This window comes from Wolffia australiana, chromosome 14, assembly GCF_029677425.1.
Source record: "Wolffia australiana isolate 7733 chromosome 14, ASM2967742v1".
NCBI lineage: Eukaryota > Viridiplantae > Streptophyta > Magnoliopsida > Alismatales > Araceae > Wolffia > Wolffia australiana.
In genome coordinates, this window is record NC_135848.1 from 12,633,610 (window position 1) to 12,653,207 (window position 19,598).

Genomic DNA, 19,598 nt, shown 5'->3' on the forward strand with positions numbered 1-19,598 from the left:
CTCTATCTGTCTTTCTCTCTCTCACTAATTTCTCTCTCTCTCGTTCTCTCTCCCGCTCTCTCTAATTTCTCTCTCTCTATTTCTCATTCATTCTTTCTCTCTCCCTCTCTCCCTCTCTCTCTTTCTCTCGCCCTCTCTCTCTATCTCTCTCTGTTTCTCTCTCTGTGTCTTTCTCTCTGTCTAATTTCTCTCTCTCTGGCTTCCTCTCTCTCTAATTTCTCTCTCTGTCTCTCTTTCTCTCTCCCTCTCTCTCATTTCTCTCTCTCTATCTCTCATTCTTTTGTTCTCTCTCCCTCTCTCCCTCTCTCTCTTTCTCTCACCCTCTCTCTCTATCTCTCTCACTTTCTTTCTCTCTGTCTTTCTCTCTCTCTAATTTCTCTCTCTCTGTCTCTCTTTCTCTCTCCCTCTCTATCTCCCCTCCCCCCTTTCTTTCTAATTTCTCTCTCTCTCTATATCGCTCTTTCTTTCTCTCTTCCCCCCTGCCTCTCTCTCTTTCTCTCTCCCTCTCTCTCTATCTCTCCCTCGCTATCTATATATATATCCATCTCTGACCATTATGGATCCTTATATTCTAAATTTATTGTTTCTTTGTGAGTGAATATACCCCCCTTCAGGGGTATTACTGTAATACTCTCTCTCTCTCTCTCTCTCTCTCTCTCTCTCTCTCTCTCTCTCTCTCTCTCTCTCTCTCTCTCTCTCCCTCTCTCTCGCTCTCTCTCTCTCTCTCTCTCTCTCTCTCTCTCTCTCTCTCTCTCTCTCTCTCTCTCTCTCTCTCTCTCTCTCTCTCTCTCTCTCTCTCTCTCTCTCTCTCTCTCTCTCTCTTGTAGGGTTCTCTCCTCCTCTACATAAGGAGGAACCCCCCCACTCCTTCTTTCATACTCTTGAGATTACACCATTCTACCTTTCCACATGGTATCAGAGCCACCAGGGTTCTTGACCTAGGTGGTGGAGCACCACCACCACCCCCCTCCTCCTCTCCGGCCCGCTGCTTGCCGGAGATCATCGCCGACGCCCTCTGCTCGCGTCACTCTACATCCCGCCGGCCGCCGCCTTGCATCCGGCCGCCTTGCGTCATCTATCCACCGGCCGCCCTACATCCAGCCGCCGGCCGCCCTGCATCCGGCCAAGCCGCTGGCCGCCCTCCAGCCGTCGGCCGCCCTCCGTCCAGTTGGTCGCCCTCCAGCCATCGGCCGCCCTCCGTCCAGCCGGCCGCCCCAGCCGGCCGCCCGCCCAGCCGCCAGCCACGGCCGCCGGCGTCCGCTGCCCGCCCGCTGGCCGCGTCGCCCTCCTGTCCGCGGCTGCCTCGCGCCCAGCCGGCGCCGCCGCATCCAGCCGGCCGCCGACCTACTTCCGGCCGACCTAATCCGGCCTCGACTTATCCGGCCGCCGCCGTGCATCCGGCCGCTGCTCTGCATTCGGGACCGGGCTATTGTCCCGTCGACGCTCTCCTCCTCACTTACGTGCTGTTATGGAGCGTCGCGAGGGATCGTCGGCTTCCTCATCGCTTCCGCCACTGACTTCGTATCCGGGTACATCTCTGGATCTTCCGATCCAGTCTCATACTTTTATCACAGGGCTCCAGGGCCCGACGACCCTGCTTGATGGCACGAACTACGTCACGTGGTCCGCCGGGTTCCGTCGGTTCCTTGAGATCCATGGTCGGCTCTCCTTTCTCACCGACGACCCGCCCTCTCTAGAGGATCCCCGCTTTGCCACCTGGATCACTCAGGATCAGGCGGTCACCTCCTGGCTTCTGAAGATGGCTATTCCGACCATTGCCGAACCGATGCAGCTCCTCTCTCCGTCCAAGGCCATTTGGGACGAATGGGCCCGTATGTACGGGTATCGTTCCAACATTGGTCGGACAGTGGAGATCGTTGAAGGGATGTTTCGCGCCCGCCAGGGTACCCGCTCCCTTCAGGAGTTCTATGTCACACTGCGCTCTCTCCTCAACCAACTTGAGATCTATCAGCCCTACATGCCAGATCTCACCGTGCAGCGTCGCTATCGCGAGGAGACAGCAGTTGGACTATTTTTGGCGGGCATCGACCCCACCCTCGGCACTCAGATTCGGGGCCCTATTCTGAGTTCGATCACTCTTCCGATGTTGGGTGAGGCCTTCTCCACCGCTCTGAGGGTTAGCTCTCCAGGGCCTGTCCCCACCCCTCTCTTGACCGACTCCACCGCCCTTTCCTCGGAGACCCGCCCTCGCGGGCGCGTCTCTGAAAACGGTGGTCGTGGTCGAGAAAAGGGACGCGGGCGCGATGGCAAACTCTACCCCCCCTGCGTTCATTGCCAGAAGTTTGGCCATCGCTCCGACAAATGCTGGCAGAAGTTTGGTAAGCCAGACCAGGTTGCCCACTCCAGCACGACGGACTCTGCCTCGACCTCGGACCTCCTCACTATCTCCCGGGAGGAATTAGCCCGCATGCTTGCCACCCGCGCTCCGACGGATACCTCGAGCACCTCGGGCTCTCATACTTCTCACCTTGCGTCGACCTCCACTTCAGGTACCGCTCTACTTGCATCTTCTTCGGGTCCCTGGATTATCGACTCAGGAGCCTCTGCACACATGTCAGGTACCTCCTCTTTCCTCTCTCAAATTGCCAGCCTTCCTCACCCTGAGACGGTCACCATTGCGGATGGTCGTGTTTGTCCCGTTCGGGGCAAAGGCCGTTCCCTACCGACCCCCTCCCTTCCCCTTTCAGATGTTCTATACGTACCCAATTTTCCCGTTAACCTCCTCTCTATCTCTGCTATCACAAAATCCCTATTTTGCTCCGTATCATTTTTCCCTTACCACTGTACCTTTCAGGACTTGCGGACGGGAAAGAGGATTGGTTTGGGACGTGAGACCGGCCAGGGTATCTACGAGCTTGTCCCTGATCTCCCGCCGACTGGTTTTTGTTGTCTTCTCTCCCAGTCGGACACTTCTCTACAATGGCATCGTCGTTTGGGCCATCCTGGTATTACCAAACTTCAACAAGCCCTTCCGTGGCTAACATTATCTCCTTTTGAGTGTGAGTCTTGCCAGTTAGGCAAGCATTTTCATTCTTCTTATTCCCGCCGTGACTCTATTCCGTGTACGAAACCATTTGATCTCGTACATTGTGATGTTTGGGGACCGTCTCGTGTCTCCTCCCCTTCCCACTTTTGCTACTACATCGTCTTCGTCGATGATTTTTCTCATCTATCATGGGTGTACCTTCTCCATGACCATCCGGGACTTGGGTACGCCCAAGTACTTTCTCGGCATAGAGTTTGCACATCAGCCGGGTAAGCTGATCCTGAATCAGCGAAAGTACGTCCTGGATATGCTGGAGGAAGCGGGGTTACTCGGGTGCAAACCCCGAAGTTCCTCGATTGACAGCAAACCGTGCTTCTGGGATTCTACTTCTCCCCTACTTACTGATGTTGAGCCTTACCGACGCTTAGTTGGGAAGCTTATTTACCTCACTGTTACACGCCTCGACATTGCATATCCAGTGGCACTACTCAGTCAGTTTATGCATGCTCCCCATGACATACATTGGCACGCTGCCCTCCGCGTGCTTGCCTACTTGAAGCATGCCCCGGGCCGGGGGCTACTCTACCAGCGCCATGGCCATTTGCGTGTGGAGGCCTACTCGGATGCAGGCTTCGCGGGCGATCGGGGGGATCGGAAGTCCACTTTGGGCTTCTACACCTTTGTTGGTGGAAACCTCGTTACGTGGTGGAGTCAGAAGCAGCGGGTCGTCTCCCTATCTAGTGCCGAAGCTGAGTACCGCGCTATGACGCCCGCCTCTTCGGAGCTTCTGTGGATACGCTCTCTCCTTCGCGAGCTTGATTTTCCTGTGCATGAGGCTATGCCAATGTATTGTGACAATCAAGCCGCTATCTTCATCGCCAGCAATCCCACCTTCCATGAGCGGACGAAGCACATTGAGATCGACTGTCATGCGATTCGTGATCGTGTGCTCGCGGGACTCATCACTATTCCCCATGTGGGATCATCGGACCAATTGGCGGACATCTTCACCAAAGGACTGAGCACCACCTCCTATGACGTCATCTCTCGCAAGCTGGGCATGTTTGATATCTACGCTCCAGCTTGAGGGGGAGTGTGAGTGAATATACCCCCCTTCAGGGGTATTACTGTAATACTCTCTCTCTCTCTTGTAGGGTTCTCTCCTCCTCTACATAAGGAGGAACCCCCCCACTCCTTCTTTCATACTCTTGAGATTACACCATTCTACCTTTCCACATTCTTAATAGTAAAACATTCAATGTTTTTCCAACAAAACAATTTGATCTTTTCAAATAATTTAGGAGTCTAGCAGATATATCACACCATTGAGACATGAATCAAATGTTATACTTTATCCAACATCCAATAAGACACAATATCACAAAACGATTACAGCAACTACAAAAAACTAGAAGGAAAATTATCTCATTCAACATGAGAGTATAATATAGGTGCTGGCTCACAACATGGGTAGGGAATATGCACATAAGGTTGTTTAATAAGGTCATTCATGTCTAACACATAAAATCTATTCAATTACAAATTCATTCTTCATCACTTGATTTTAAATTTTATAATTCATCAATTAATTTGTTTCCTGGAATTTTATATTCCTCCCAATTTGGCCCACTTACATCATTTCCAATTTTATTTTAAATAGCCACCAAAATAATATGTATATTAGTTGCCCATACGAGAAATAAAATTCTTTAAAGGAAACAATCAAGCAAATCAATCTCATTAAACACTTACGTAAAATGTTGAAAATGAATTATGCACCTTCTTTTGTTGATTTTAACTTCATCATGTTTAGAGAGACAAGAATAAATAAAATTTATAAAACCAGAATCTTGAAACTAGTTAATATTTAACTTTTATTTTAAAATTTAATCGTTTCCAAAATAAATGTAGAAGGATTCTAACAAGTTTCCCAAAATAAATGTTTAAGCATACTGAGATTGGTCAAAATTTACCTCGAGAGGCCTTGAAAAGAAGAATGTAAGAATTCTGGACTACAATATGATAAAATTTAACATTAATTTTGTCCCAAAAATATCAAATGAAATCTGATAGAAGGATCTTGAAGTGGCAGCATACCGGAATCCACCAAATAAGTTACTCTTGTGCAGATGGGAACCTTAGCATATGTCGTACTCCATGGTCCATGGACCATAAATCCAAATCAGCAGGAGACAATGCAAAATTGCATGCATCTCTTCCTGTGGGGCCTTGTCTTCTGCATGAAAACATCGTATCAATAAAACAGAAGCCATTGATCCTGACCAGCTGACTGACAGCCTTGATCTCCTTCATATTCTCCCAAGTTGACAGATAGATAGATAGATAGATTGCTAGATAGATAGATAGATAGATAGATAGATAGAGAGCGAGAGAGAGAGAGAGAGAGAGAGAGAGAGTTGAATTATGCATGGACCATTGGGTGTTGTCTAAGGATGACTTTGAAAAACAACAAGAAGAGAGAGTCTATTTTCCACGCAGATCGTGAATTCAGCGGGGTTGAGGGAAGATGAACACGTACCAAGAATTCAAGGGGATTTTCTCAGCTTGTAGGCCTTAAACTAGATACTTGCCGACCATTTTTAAATTCGATTTCACTGGGTGGCTTGGATTTTTATGGCCTAGATGGAAGGGAAGAAAAATTATACATGGAATTATAAACTGACACTTTTTAGGCCTGCATTCTTAAATTGGGAAGCTAGGCCAGGTAGGATTCCATTAAACTTTGTAGGCTTGCATTTTATCAATTTCTATCAAACTCTAATATGTCAATGTGTTTAATCATTCTTTAATTCCAATAAATTAATTTCCCTCTCATCGAACACCACAATCTACAAATTAATTAATTTTGTCACAATATCTAAATACACAGGTGCGATCAATCGTGTCCTAATCCAACCATATTTTACGAAAAGGGGATGCCCGATCCTCTCGCAGTCACTCTTTGCAGATGATGCCATCCTTTTCCTTAATGGATCCAAAAAATCCATTAAGGAATTTATGAGCGCCCTCACTGCGTACGAGCAAGCCTCAGGCCAGCTCGTCAATGCCTCAAAGAGTAGCTTTATAGTTGGTCCTTCCACCACTACAACGCTCTCAGATAATCCAACACTATACCCGTTACTCACGAGGATGCCTCCCTTTCGACTATCTTGGATGTCCTATCGTTCTCGAACGCACTAGGTATCATTACTTTGATGCCCTTCTGGCCAAATCGAGAAAGAAACTTGAGGGATGGAAACTCCATTTTCTCTCTCCTAGAGGACGCATCCAACTTATTCGACATATCCTCATGAGTATCCCGCTGCATACCCTTGTGGTTCACTCACTATTACTCACAGTCCTCCGCTCAGTGGAATGACTATGCGCACGTTTCTTATGGTCTGGTCACCTTGAGGGCGAGCGTCGCCATCATTGGGTCTCTTGGGAGAAAGCATGTCAGCCGACGGCCGAGGGGGGTTTAGGGATCAGACGCCTCTCAGACGTCCAGGACATGCTTAAAAGGAAACTCGTATGGCGCATGCGCACCACACACTCCCTATTGGGAAGTTTTATTTCTGCCAAATATGGTGAGTGGGCCCGTCGAGAGATGGATATCCGGGGCCATCGGAGATGGACGTGGCATCAACAATGGCTTGAGATCGCCCAGGTCACATGTTGGTGTATAGGCTAAGGTACGATTAGCGCCTGGTTTGATACTTGGCACGATGACAAGCCTTTTGCTCGCCATCCCCGCTTCGTACCACATCGAGTGCGACTCACAATGGCCCAGCTGCTTATGGGCAACACGCCACACCTATGGGAGCAACATGGCCTCCCCTCCGCCATGTTACCCTAGGTCCAGAACACTTCAATCGAGTCCACTACGGACCGTGCTATTTGGACGCTCACACTCGACAGCGCATACTCATGCAGTTCTTCTTTGGAGTATTTTCGTGAGAAATCCCCCGTCAAGCACTGGGGTCGCCGCATCTGGCACCCGGTGATCCTTACCCGCGTCTCCTTTTTCCTCAGGAGACTCCTACACCGGGGCCTCCCGACTGATGGTCGGGTGATCCGTCTAGGCCACTCTCTCACCTCACGTTGCAACTGTTGTCCCGCATTTCCACATATTGAGACTATGGAACATCTTTTTTCCATAGTGAGACAGCCATAGAATGTTGGCGCCAAATCACGCACCTTTGGCACCCACTCCTTCATATTCCACTGACCTCGTTGGAGTGTTTTGGCAAGATATTTCTCTTGCTAATATGCTCTAAATGGAGCCCCATCCTACACATCACCATAGCTTATTTACTATAGGAGATATGGAAGGGGCGAAATTCTTCTCGTTTTGCAGGGACTCCCATGCGCGCCGTGGATATCATGCGTCGTGTCAAGTTGTGGATACGACACATCCACCATCTCATCCCCACTCCCGACTGCAGCTCAGCACTCGGATGCGATCTCCTTCGTGCCTGGGGCATTTCGGTGACCCTTGCTCCTATCTGCATTCAGCTACATGTCATCCATTGACACCCACCGCCAATTGGCAGCCTCAAACTGAATGTGGATGGTGCGCCCAAAGGGAACGCGGGGCCAACAGGGGGAGGTGGTATCCTCCAAGATCATACAGGGAGTAGTCTCTTTGCTTTCTCCTCTTTCTATGGCGTACAAACTAACACAGTAGCCAAAGATCTTCATAATGTTGTTGTAGAATCAAACTCACAGGTGTTAGTTGACATGTTTCATGTAAGTACATGCTCCCAATGGCGACTACACAGTGTACGGCAGGACACCATATGGTGCCACCCTCGCATAACTAGCGTTTGTCATCAACTACGAGAAGGCAACCAGACAGTAGATGCCCTCGCCAACCACGCGATACACACACAACTCCCTTCCTCCCTTTTCCTTTCTTGGCAGGCGCTCCCTCTGACCGCTAGGGGATGTTATAGCATCGAACGTCTCGGCTTGCTGAACCTCCGCACGTGCCGCACACTTTTGAAGGAAGCCCCACGGGAGTGGCGGATCGCGTGGAGCACTCAAGGTGGGAGTTCACGCCTGATCTGACGATCATGACAGTGGGGTGGACTGCGCCCACCTCGGATGAGGTCCTCGCCACGCACTTCATTGATGCACTTGTTAAAGGTGGGGACAGCTCCACTATCTCTCCACCATCATCAAGCGGGGGGGGGGGGCGCTCGTGTGAGGCGTCGACGCGAGCACTTCTCCAAGCACATGCAAGGTATCATTTATGTATCGTTTCCTTTCCTCCACATCGGCATGGACGAGTGGGATCTGAGTGTAATTGGGATATTTATACTTGCTCCACGCCTATAAACATTGATAAACATTTCACTTTATAAATAAAATCCCCCAAGTGGCGTCTAGGGCACGGCTGGATCGGTCTACGGGCACAACCGCAAGGTTGGGCGTAACCGGCACCATGTTTTTTGCCAAAAAAAAACTCACCAGAAAATTAGTACTCAAATATCTGGCTCATATCAATTAAAACAATAGTGCTCTCTCTCTCCCTCTCTCCCTCTCTCCCTCTCTCTCTCCCTCTCCCTCTCTCTCTGTGTCTGTGTCTCTGTCTCTGTCTATCTCTCTGTCTCTCTATCTGTCTCTGTTTCTCTCTTTCTCTGTCTCTCTCTATTTCTCTCTCTCTGTCTATGTTTGTCTCTGTATCTCTCTCTCTGTCTCTCTCTCTATCTATCTATCTATCTCTCTCTCTATTTCTCTGTCTCTCTCTCTCCATCTCCCTCTCTCTCTGTCTGTCTCTCTTTGTCTCTCTTTGTCTCTCTCTGTCTCTCTCTATCTCTCTCTGTTTGTCTCTGTCTCTCTCTCTGTCTCTCTCTGTTTGTCTCTGTCTCTCTCTCTCTATCTCTCTCTATCTCTCGATGTCTCTCTCTATCTCTCTATATATATCTCTCTCTATCTCTCTCTCTCTCTCTCTCTCTCTCTCTCTCTCTCTCTCTCTCTCTCTCTCTCTCTCTCTCTCTCTCTCTCTCTCTCTCTCTCTCTCTCTTCTTTATGTTAATATCTTTCCCTCGAAGTTCTTGTTTTCTTGCTTCCCAAATTTCTTATCGCAAGATAAATATACCACTATCAAGATAGCTCTCTTTTAAATCACTTCCACTCTCTCTAATCTTCGAAAGTTCAGATCAATCATTAGTGTCTTCACCCCTGAAATCCAATATGAATCTCAATAAGTAAATTCAATCTATTTAATACTCATTTTTATTTGACGCTCTCAATTATCTCAATGTGAATACAATTTGATATGTTACAAAGATATTTCCTAATTCATCAGTTTTTAAGTAAAAATTTAATTATTAAATCCTTAATTGAGTATATTGGAAATGCAATATGTTTTTTAACTTTTAGAACTTTTTACTTATTATTCTTTATCCTTTTATTGTAATTCCTTGGGTTTTTTTAAATAGACTGAATATTGATGATTGTCATTGGGGAGAAAGGAAAGGGAGAAGTCTTTTGATCAGATATTGAAATCTTTCAAATTTTTTGATTGCCTTTTTCTTTTTTAAAAAAATTAGAGGCCTTATATACTACTGTTTCCCTTCTAGAGTTTATTTACTGATAAGCTTTTAATGGTGTTATGGTCAGTTTCAATTACTAAAACTTAGAGATGATGGTGAGATTGAGCACGTGTTTATATCACAACCTCTTGTATGATAAGCTCATTAATTTTTATGGATAGCCCTTAAAATCTTTGAAAGTAACGTAACTAGCCGACTTATTCTGGAAAACTTTACTGAAATTTAGATCCTAATAGTATTAGAAAATAAACGGGTGATAACTTGATAATTCTTACATTAATATTATAATTGTACATTTAATCTCAATTAGAAGGATCAAATATATGTGTGTTATCAAGCATAAAGAAATTAAAATCAAAATTTGGAATGATTATCTGATTTTTATAGATTTTTCGTGTTTTTATGGAATTTTATGACATCATATTTTCAAATTAAAATAATATTTTAAGTTGGGTTATATTTTTATGGGTATTTTATTTTTTATCTCAGAATAAATTATCTTTGAATGAATTAAAGTTTTACTTGGTTTTAAATGGTTTTTCCTCTACTAGTCACATTCAACCACAAGTTGCCATCTGATTTTCTTGGACTAAAAATGAAATAATGCACCAATCATGAGGCATATAATGATGGTGGATATTCAATATTAATTGCACAATCACTTTTTCAGATTTATTATTACATTTCAGCTAAGATTTTTAAGAATAGCATGATTAGGAATTCAAGTCATATTCAAGACACAATAGACAATGAACAAGATTTTTTGTTTCTTCGGTCTAACAAATACTTTCAATCCCTATGCATCATTTTGATCCTAGGAAACAATCAATATCCTCTAAGCAAGTATTATTTGTATATTATCCTAGTTCAAGATCTCATGTATTCATCTCATCTGTCATTTCACAGTCTCCATTTGATTCCATTGAACAATCAAGAACTTTCGCTTTATTCCTACAAATCAATTTGACATGAATACATGTGTGACAAAAAGATTTCGTTCATGTCTGAGGTCTAAGAAATACTTTCAATCTCGAGGCATCATTTTAATCATAGAAGACTATCAATATATTCTCAGCAAGAAGTCAAGGATCGTATCTCAGTTCTGGATCTCATGTACTCAATTCATCTACCACATCACAGCCACCATTTGATTCCAGTAAGCATTACAAAACATAAGTTTCATTTCTAAAAATTAATTTGGCATCAATTCATAAATAAAAAACTTCTTATTTTTAACTCCCATTTGAACTTTTATGAGAAACATTACATTACACCCATAACCACCACCTAAAAACTCTTTTTGATGTTTATGCAGCTCACAAAAATGACACTAAAGTACTTCAAAAGCATTTTAAAAAATATATTTGATAAGAAAAAACCATCAATGCCATTACTTATCATTGGTAAGCAAAAATAACATGCTAATTTTGATGGTAAGTTCATTCATTTGTGTGTTTATTTTCTATGAAAAGATCATAAAGGGACAGTAGTAAAGCGTAATGTGACTTGCTACATTTTTAGAATTAATTTCATAATTTTTTCATAGTTATGTAATTTTTAAAAAAAATATGATAATAATTCCATAAAATATTTATATATAATATTGTATGTTTAAATTATTCTAGGGGTTTATTATTTTTGAAGAATGAAATTAATGTTTTTCATAATGTTATCGTATATTAAGTCAACAAATATAAATTTGAATTTATTTGAATATGTTAAGGATTTTTTTGAAATTCTCCAATCGTTGAAAATTTTGCACCGTACTGGTGGTTTACATCAAAGATCAAGGAGAGAGAAATTGGATGGCTCAGATCGTTCAAACATCAAAGACATGTGACAATCCCAAAATAGTTTTGAGTTGAAATTTGAGGGAACTTTCATATTTACCTCTTCTATTCATCCATTATCTCAGGTCTATAAATAGATATTGACCTCTGAAAAAAAGCACCCTTGCATTTCAATCTTTAAAATTACAATTAGAGAAGTGGTTTGCTCATTCACAACCTCATTCGGTCTTCTTGCATTTTAAGAGTGAATGATGGAAGGAATGACGGGCGATGAAGAATCCCAAAGAGAAAGCACCACTCAGCTCATTGGGCACATGACAATGAGGATATTGTGATCTTTGTCTTTCTCAAACTCACATATCCATCTTTTTTCTAGGTTATTTTCATCAATAACCTAGGTTTTAACCATCTCGTGCTACACCTTCAACATCACCGCTTGTTGGCCCGTATCCATATCTATCTCTGTCAACATTAACTATGCTAAGATTTATGATTTAAAATTTATCTATATTAATTAGTATTTTCCACTATTACAAAGTATTTCATGTCACAAATATATGATGTAAACTTTAATTAATTAGGTTAATTTAGAGAAAATATTGTTCAAAATTTAAGACTATTCGAATTACTTTTTTACTAGTTTAGTTTATTAAATTATTTTTTCAGAAAATTATTAAATTATATTTCAATCTTTAAATATATTTATAAATCATTAAAATATCAACTCAAATTAAAATTCACTTACTTAAAACCTATTTCCTAAGGATTCAACCCTTGCTCCTGCTGTGCTCACAAGACAAGTTATAAATATTGTTTATAAATCAGAAGCCTTAAGTGACATAATTTAACTTCAATTTTTGGTTTATGAGTCATCCATTCCCAGTCTGCCACATCTCCACTCTCTGCAATACACTTGAGCCCACTTGCAACACAACAACCTCCAAAAGTCATTTCTAGTTGTTAGCCACGCTTCAATGATGATCTCAATACCATACTTAAAAATCTAAATTCTTCGCTAATATTGTCACATGATGTGGGTGGCTATATCAACATAAATACAAAGCTGACAAATACATTGACCAATAAAAAGTTAGACTAATAGATAAAGGATTCGTCATACACGAAAGTTTTGACTACCCTGAAAGATTTGGTCCTCTTATCAATAGCACCGCTGTTTCCATTCTTTTATTTGTAGCCAGTAGTCATCAATGGCACATTCACCAACTAGAAGTTTCAAATGTGTTCCTGCACGGCCAGTTACCTGAAATTATTTACAAAGATCAACCTCCTAGGTTTCATCACTCATCATTCTTGATTATGTTTGCAAATTACACGTCCATCGGTGAGCTCAAACAAGCTCCCTTAGATTGATTCAGCTACTCTCTTCGAGCAATGGGCTTCATTGGGTCTCTACTTCTAAACATGTTTGTTAATCATGTTTTCCAAATGATTTAGGTTGATGATATATTTACTACTTAGGCCTCATTATGTGACCAATCAATCTATAATATCTTAGAGGGAATATATTACCTTCCTCTGAAAATCATGCATGAAGTTATACACCATGCCCTACCTTCCAGTCTCGTTCCATTTCTACCATTCTGTCTCATCTGCAACCGATCAAGCTTTATATGGCAGTACAATCGTCTGATTTCTAATAAGCAATAATGAAATTATACACCATATTCTACCTTCAATGGCAGAACAATCTTCCGAATTCTAATAACGCACTAATGAAAAAAACACATTCTCAATCTAAAAAAGGTAAAAAACACACGAATAAACTTTTTCTGGAAAAAGTGGGTTAATAACAAATGTGCACTTATTAAATCATCTAAAAAACGTAAAATCCCAAGGACCCAATCATCTTGGAAAAGTCTGTAAATAAAAAACATGTTACATAAACATTTGTGGAGATTAATACAATCACACTTTCACTTACATATGTTCTTCCTTCTTCCCTCTTCTTCTCTCATTTTTCTTGATTTCCTACGATAGAAAAAGATATAGAAATGGCAAGAGAGAGAGATACATGTTGGGTGAGAAAGAGAGAGATATAGAGGGAGAATGAATGAAGAGAGAGAGAGAGAGACCTGACACTGGAGCTACGACTCCATGTATTGGAAAGAAGGGGGAATAGTCTTCGTCTTCGCAGATTCGCCTGAGGATTGATTTCATTTTAACGAGTGAAAAACAACCCAATTTTCTCGGAGGATTATAAAATTAAAAGATTATCAATAAAGAGATAAATTATTACCGTGAATTCCACGGGCCTCCACCTCTCGCCATTCTTGAACCAGCGCGCAGCAGCAGCACATCAAGTGAGACAGAAAATCGTCCAAAAGCCCACCCTGCCGTCATCTTCGTCCCGTCATCCCTTAACTCCATAAAACTAATGACGAAGATTAGCAACAAATAATTGCCTCGATGCTAAGCAGATTCCTCAGTTTTCTCCTCACGCAGCAAGTGTGGCAGCAGCAAGAGAGAATCAGCGAATACGCCATCAGGTCATTGCAGGCCTCCCCCGCCGCTGACAAACCCAAAACTCAATTAATCTTCAATTAATCAGCTTAATTAAATGTAATTACAATGCCTGACACTCACAGATGTCTCTGTTTCTCGCAACCGTAGCGATCTTCGCAAATGTTCCGCAGGGACATACCAACGTCCTCAAGCCTGAGAACTTTGATCATTTGATATGAACACCGCATGATCAGAGAATAAATCACGACTTACACAGGGAAGGCTCTGCGCAGCAATCAAGCAAGTCGTATTGCCATTCTTCCCGTGGGCGAGAGATTGAGGAAGAACAACTGCCGATGAGATGAAGGGTCAAGATTTGCGGATTCAAACGATGAAGAGGCGAGTGATTATACCTCTGATCCTTGGTGATCTTCGTCTGAGAGTCTATTTCTTTCTCCTTTAGCGATCTTGCCACAGCTTCTGTCATTTCGATCAGATGTTGAATGACTTCGCACTGGCGAACGTCCTGAGATTTCTGAAGCTCCACGTTGAGTTTCTCGGATTCCTTCCTCAAAGCCTTGTCCAATGGCAGATTAGGGTACGAGCAACTGATCGATTTCTTGAGCATTGTCGCCGCCTCGCCTGACGGATCCTTGTTCAGTATTACGTCCTGCACCTTCCTGTCTTCCTCTTCCAGTGTGTACTCGCACTGATCCTTCTCTATCCATTCCAATCTCTCCTGAAGAAGAAGATGAAGAACAACAACAACAACGGGTTTAAGTTGCAGAGGGAAGATAATCCCCGTACTTGTTGAAATGCGTTAATCCCATGGTAAACTGAAGTGGGATTAGAGAAATTAAGCCAATACAGGAAATTTTCCATGGTTAACTGAATTGAGTTTTGAGAAATTAAGCCAATATAGGAAATTTTCCATGATTAACTTATGTGGGGTTAGAGAAATTAAGCATTTATAAGAAATTTTCCATGATTAAATGAAGATGGTTTAGAGAAATTAAGCCATTATAGGAAAATTTCCATGATTAACTGAAGATGGGTTAGAGAAATTAAGCCATTAGAGGAAAATTTCCATGATTAACTGAAGGTGGGTTAGAGAAATCAAGCCATCAAAGGAAAATTTCCATGATTAACTGACGATGGGTTAGAGAAATTAGGCCATTATAGGAAATATTCCATGATTAACTGAAGTGGGGTTAGAGAAATTAAGTCATTATAGGAAACCTTCCATAATTAACTGAAGTGGGATTAGAGAAATTAAGTCATCATAGGAAAATTTCCATGATTAACTGAAGTGGGATAAGAGAGATTAAGCCATTATAGGAAAATTTCCATGATTAACTGAAGTGGGATAAGAGAGATTTAGCCAACATTGGAAATTTTGTAAATTTGGCAGATGAGAAATAATGGTAGTAAGATCAGCGGAGGCTTACCCTGACTCTGGCGTTGTCGACGAGTGTGATGAGGGGGACGAGCTTGAGGTAACGATCGATCTCCGACTGCGCTTTTCTAAACTGGTAGACGATGTTCCAACCCATGGCGAGGAGGTAGAGATAGCTTCGGTCCTGGCAACTGTTGACGAGAACGTAGGACCTTCGGAGAGCGTCTTCGAGCTGTTCTAGAGGTTCTCTGGTCTCCGGATACTTCTTCAGCTCGGAGATTTTGAGTTGTTCTAGCAAGTTACCGATCAGTTTGAGATGCTGCGCGAATTGCCGGCAGTTCTTCTTGTGCATGCGGGCCGTGTTCGCCGCCTGAACGATCATCCCGATCAGTCGGACGGCGTCGACTCCGACCAGCTGCCCGACCGTCCCGACTTTTCCTAATTCCTCCCATGTCGACATTGTTCTTCCCCAACGATGCTGCGAAGATCGAGTTCGGATCTGTTTCGAGGAACAGCTTGAATCCTGAGATGCGAAGAACAAAGATCGAACTCAGATCTTAGAATCTCAGAGAGAGATCATGACCAGATCTGAAGAAACATGGTTCTTCCTCTGCGGAAATCAAAGATCGTCGGTCTACGGCGTAGATCAGGGAGAAATCATTGCCAGATCTGAAATTCCGTTCCTCGACCAGTTAGAGGTTGATTCAAAGAGTTCAGCTCTTACAGCAGTTCCAATCAAAGAGTTCCAATGAAAGAGAAATCATGGCGAGATCTACTACCTCTTTCTTTTTCCAAGAACGGCTCGAATCCAGAGATTGCAAAGGATAGGGTTCGAGCAGCGGCGAGAAATCCGAGCCTGATCTCTGTCAAGGGAGAGATTTACAGAGATCTGAACCGATCAGCGGCGTGGATGGCCGTGTTGTTGACATCTTGCCTTTCCTCTCTGTCTGTGCCTTGTCTTCTTTCCTGCGAATCGCGTGCGAGTAGGTCCCTCTGCACTGAAGATCCAACAGCTGGTCGCCATGGCTTGGAATTCAGTGCACCTTCTCTTTATATACTGGCCACTGGATAGGAACCACATTGACCACGTCTCCGTGTCTCGGCTTTACCCAAAACCTAAACCTATACCTACCGTCGCCTGAGACGGGGACGATGGTCTCAAGCCTCGTCCAAAGTATCCCATTCTCGGTACTTTCGTCAACGTCCCGCCCCGTTCCGGAACCATCCTGTTAGCGTCGTTGTCGCCAGTCTGACGCCCGGCAATCCCTCTTGTCTTCCTCGACAAAAAAACCGTCTTGTCCGCCATCCAAGGCCTCGAGGAAAACTGTCATGCCGTGCCTGTGTCAACTGATTTCCTGGACGGGACAATTTTTTCGTGAATGGACTAAATAATTGTACTATACATGATGTTTGGTCAGGTTCCAAGTCTGCCACAAATGACGTAGTCTAGTCAGTGTCAAAGTCAAAGTTAAAGAGTGAAGGTCATAGTGTTTTAAAAAGTCATGGAGCTGATGCAATGAATCAAATAAAATATTAACATGAAATTACAGCGGAAGAACCAATGTATCATAAATTGTATTCAGCCATTTAGGGAAGTATAATCATTCCAATTCATTTGGTTCCTGTTATTCGCTCGTCCTTTCATTTCCTCACATCCCCTCCCAGGCAGACCGACTGTCTCAGTTTGGTCCAGTCTGACTGAACTTTGATCAGACAGTAACATCCCCTAGTGAGAAATGTATATTAATCATTATCATTGTCATCCAAAACTTGTCACTTGCATCGTTCTCGTCATCGTCCACGTCATTGTCATCGTCAGCTGTTTCAACGATTCTAAAGATTTCGTCATCGGCGGCAGCAAACACTACCTGTTCCTTTCCATCATCAGGCAAATACTTCCTCCCATGTTCAGTTCCGTTTCCCCATCTGGTGCTGTGATCTACTTTTTCATGTATAGTTCCGGATTGTCCCGGATGTGGACGATGGATGTGACGGGACGAATTTCGTCCCGTCCAACGTCCAGTTTTCGTCTGACGGTAAGAAAACCGTCCTGTCCAGTTTTCCAGGGACGAATTTTCGTCTTGTCCGTGGAAAAAACCATCCCGTCCCTCGTCCCGGACGAAAAATAACCATTTGACGTTTTTAATATATTAATATAGATTTTTCTAAGTTTTTAGGGAAATATGGAGGATAGAGAATCTAAATGGACATATGTACAATTATTTCTGAGCGACGTCAGTTTGCGAGCGCAAAAAATATATGGACTTTGATGCAAATTGTCATAACGAGGCCATGTGGCTACATCTGAACCCTCGGATGTGAATCCAGCGGTTTTTCGTCCACATTCATCCTTCGATCGTCCGAGACCTCCGGACGTATGGTTTTTTTAGTCCCACGGGACAAAAACTGTCCAGGACGGTAATTCGTCCCGTGCGCGTTCATGCAGTATACTTTGAAGTATACCAAAGTCGTCCCAATCCGTCTTCCGTCATCCGTCCCTACTTAGCCATGGATGTTGCTTAATCACATATTATCTACCTGAAATTCGGAAAGAACGAAGAAATCAACCAAAGCCGCGAGAACCCCTAATTTAACGCGAAGAGATTGAGCAGAATTTTTTTTTTGTTCGAGAGATTAATCTTCGAGTACAAATTAATCCCCCGGCGATTCAAGCTTGGCTGCATTGATTTGTGATTCTTTCCTTGGTTGGAATTTTGGAATATTCATCCAGCAGCCGTTTCCCAAAAATTTGGCGCGCAAGTCGGAGTGGAGGAGAATTCAAAATCGATTTCGCCCGATTGCCGCCTTCATTTCCCTCGATTAGGGCTTTTCAATCGGCGTTTCTGAAGATCCGTCGAAGCGTCGATTCTCAGAGCCGTCTCCGGTAAGCCGATTTCAATTGATTTATCTTCTCCGCTCGATCGATTCTTTTTCACCGTATTGTTCATATGATTCGCGAAATCATCTCCAAAGAAGAAGCACCGATCGTAATGAATGGCATTCAAGCAGAAGAAACGCGGCAAGAACATCAAGAACAGGTACCTGAAGCCCGGCGCGCTCGCGCAAATCCGATACAGCAGAGCTTCCTCGAAGCCTTGCACGGACATCAGCAGAAAGAGAGTTGTTCTCCAGTCCAAGGAATCGAAAACTAGCCTTCTATGCTGTACTCAGCTGGACATCGATGTTACTCCGATGGCGTCGCCGAGCAGGATCGAGATCGACGCAAGCTTCTCCTACAAATCACCGCTCACTCCAAAAACACCGGCGACTCCGAAGCGGCAATCGACGTCAATCCTCGAGTCTCTGCCCATGGATCTGCTCGTAAGCTCTCAATCTCTCCAAAACCTTCACTCCTCCTTGATTTTCCCCAATCTCGAACCGTTTTCCAACATTCCACAGGTGAAGATCCTCTGCAACCTGCACCACGATCAGCTCAAACCGCTCTTCCACGTTTCTCAGAGGATCAGAAAGGCAGTAAGTACTCGAATCTTGCCACGAATTGGGGGTAAACGGATCGCTGATTGAATTCGGGGCTAGGTTTTGCTGGCCAGGCAATATCACTTCAACTACAGGACGCCGGATCGATCGCGGCAGGAGATGCTGAACAGCAAAACTCCTCTTCCAACCGATCACTGGCCGTTCATCAGGTATTATCAGCAAAACTCCACTCCGCTTCGATCGAACTGGGGGAAAACTGTGAAAGATCGAACGGGAAATTGTTCGTTGTGCAGCGGTGGATGGGGGATGAGCCCTAGAACACCGAGAGCGCCTCGCCACGCCAACTTCGGACATCGATTTCAGCTGATGGACATGAGCCAGATCGCCGCCGTGCTCTTCCCGAAGCCTGCCTGCAAGGACGACCTCTGCCGCGCCGTTGCCCACAAGAAACTCCATTAGAGTCTAGCCTCGAGCTTGCTCGCCATTGTCTGTATATAAATATATAGAAGAGAGAGAGAGAGAGAGAGTCTTGCGTTGAATATCTTTCAATTTTTGTATCGATAGTGGTGTCTCGGCAAGTAATGTGTAGAGAGTTCTTGCTCTTTTAATCAGTTTTTTTTTTTTTGGTTTTTTGTTTTTACCCATTGAGCAGAAATTTCTGGTGTTCTTCTTTGCAAGAAATTATATAGTCACAGGTTTGCAGTTTTTCAAAGACAGAGATTTCATGGCTGTTGATGCAGTGAGAGTAGGGTTTGACTAGTCCATTCACGTTGACTAGTCAAAGTAGAAGAACCAAAAGTCAATATAAAAAAAAGGTGTGGACTTTCTCATTAAAGGGAAAATTTACTGCAAAGTCACATATAAAGCCCATCTTGAAAAATGAAAAGAATAAAATAAAAAGAGAAAGAAAAGAAGATTGAAAGAAGACTAATTGAACAATGAAA

The 19,598-nt window shown here is 43.6% G+C and overlaps 2 protein-coding genes across 16 annotated transcripts; one reads left to right on the top strand and one right to left on the bottom strand.

The window, feature by feature from the left end:
* Positions 1 to 12,335: 12,335 nt before the first annotated feature.
* On the bottom strand, positions 12,336 to 16,250 carry LOC144711758 (cell number regulator 13-like). 13 transcript variants are annotated; one of them, XR_013583658.1, is made up of 10 exons: positions 15,996 to 16,250; positions 15,269 to 15,885; positions 14,094 to 14,559; positions 13,962 to 14,033; positions 13,781 to 13,887; positions 13,615 to 13,708; positions 13,451 to 13,518; positions 13,300 to 13,346; positions 12,888 to 12,967; positions 12,336 to 12,618 (listed from the first exon to the last, which is right to left on the bottom strand). XR_013583658.1 is itself a non-coding variant. In XM_078585781.1 (8 exons), the coding sequence occupies exons 2-7, from the start codon at positions 15,674 to 15,676 to the stop codon at positions 13,463 to 13,465; spliced, it is 1,203 nt and encodes a 400-aa protein (XP_078441907.1). In that variant the 5' UTR covers positions 15,677 to 15,885; positions 15,996 to 16,250; the 3' UTR covers positions 13,224 to 13,346; positions 13,451 to 13,462. The 13 variants fall into 13 exon arrangements, 4 of the variants coding, with proteins under 4 accessions (XP_078441907.1, XP_078441910.1, XP_078441908.1 ...); XR_013583660.1 differs by lacking the exon at positions 12,888 to 12,967 and having other exon boundaries at positions 12,336 to 12,602; XR_013583657.1 differs by lacking the exon at positions 12,888 to 12,967.
* A 1,607-nt stretch (positions 16,251 to 17,857) lies between these two features.
* FBS4 (F-box family protein) lies at positions 17,858 to 19,359 on the top strand. Of its 3 annotated transcripts, none has more exons than XM_078586621.1 (4): positions 17,858 to 18,537; positions 18,616 to 18,690; positions 18,754 to 18,863; positions 18,948 to 19,359. In XM_078586621.1, exons 1-4 carry the CDS (start codon positions 18,211 to 18,213, stop codon positions 19,111 to 19,113), a joined length of 678 nt encoding a protein of 225 aa, XP_078442747.1. In that variant the 5' UTR covers positions 17,858 to 18,210; the 3' UTR covers positions 19,114 to 19,359. The 3 variants fall into 3 exon arrangements, with proteins under 3 accessions (XP_078442747.1, XP_078442746.1, XP_078442745.1); XM_078586620.1 differs by having other exon boundaries at positions 17,858 to 18,100; positions 18,190 to 18,537; positions 18,754 to 19,359; XM_078586619.1 differs by having other exon boundaries at positions 18,754 to 19,359.
* The last annotated feature ends 239 nt before the right edge of the window (positions 19,360 to 19,598 follow it).

Coding starts and splice junctions, on each gene's coding strand:
- FBS4 (XM_078586619.1), top strand. CDS start 18,211: ATGGCATTCAAGCAGAAGAAACGCGGCAAGAACATCAAGAACAGGTAC. Junction 18,538..18,615: donor CTCTGCCCATGGATCTGCTC/GTAAGCTCTCAA, acceptor AACATTCCACAG/GTGAAGATCCTCTGCAACCT. Junction 18,691..18,753: donor CTCAGAGGATCAGAAAGGCA/GTAAGTACTCGA, acceptor ATTCGGGGCTAG/GTTTTGCTGGCCAGGCAATA.
- LOC144711758 (XM_078585782.1), bottom strand. CDS start 15,676: ATGTCGACATGGGAGGAATTAGGAAAAGTCGGGACGGTCGGGCAGCTG. Junction 14,560..15,268: donor TCGACAACGCCAGAGTCAGG/GTAAGCCTCCGC, acceptor CTTCTTCTTCAG/GAGAGATTGGAATGGATAGA. Junction 14,034..14,093: donor CTGCGCAGAGCCTTCCCTGT/GTAAGTCGTGAT, acceptor CAAAGTTCTCAG/GCTTGAGGACGTTGGTATGT.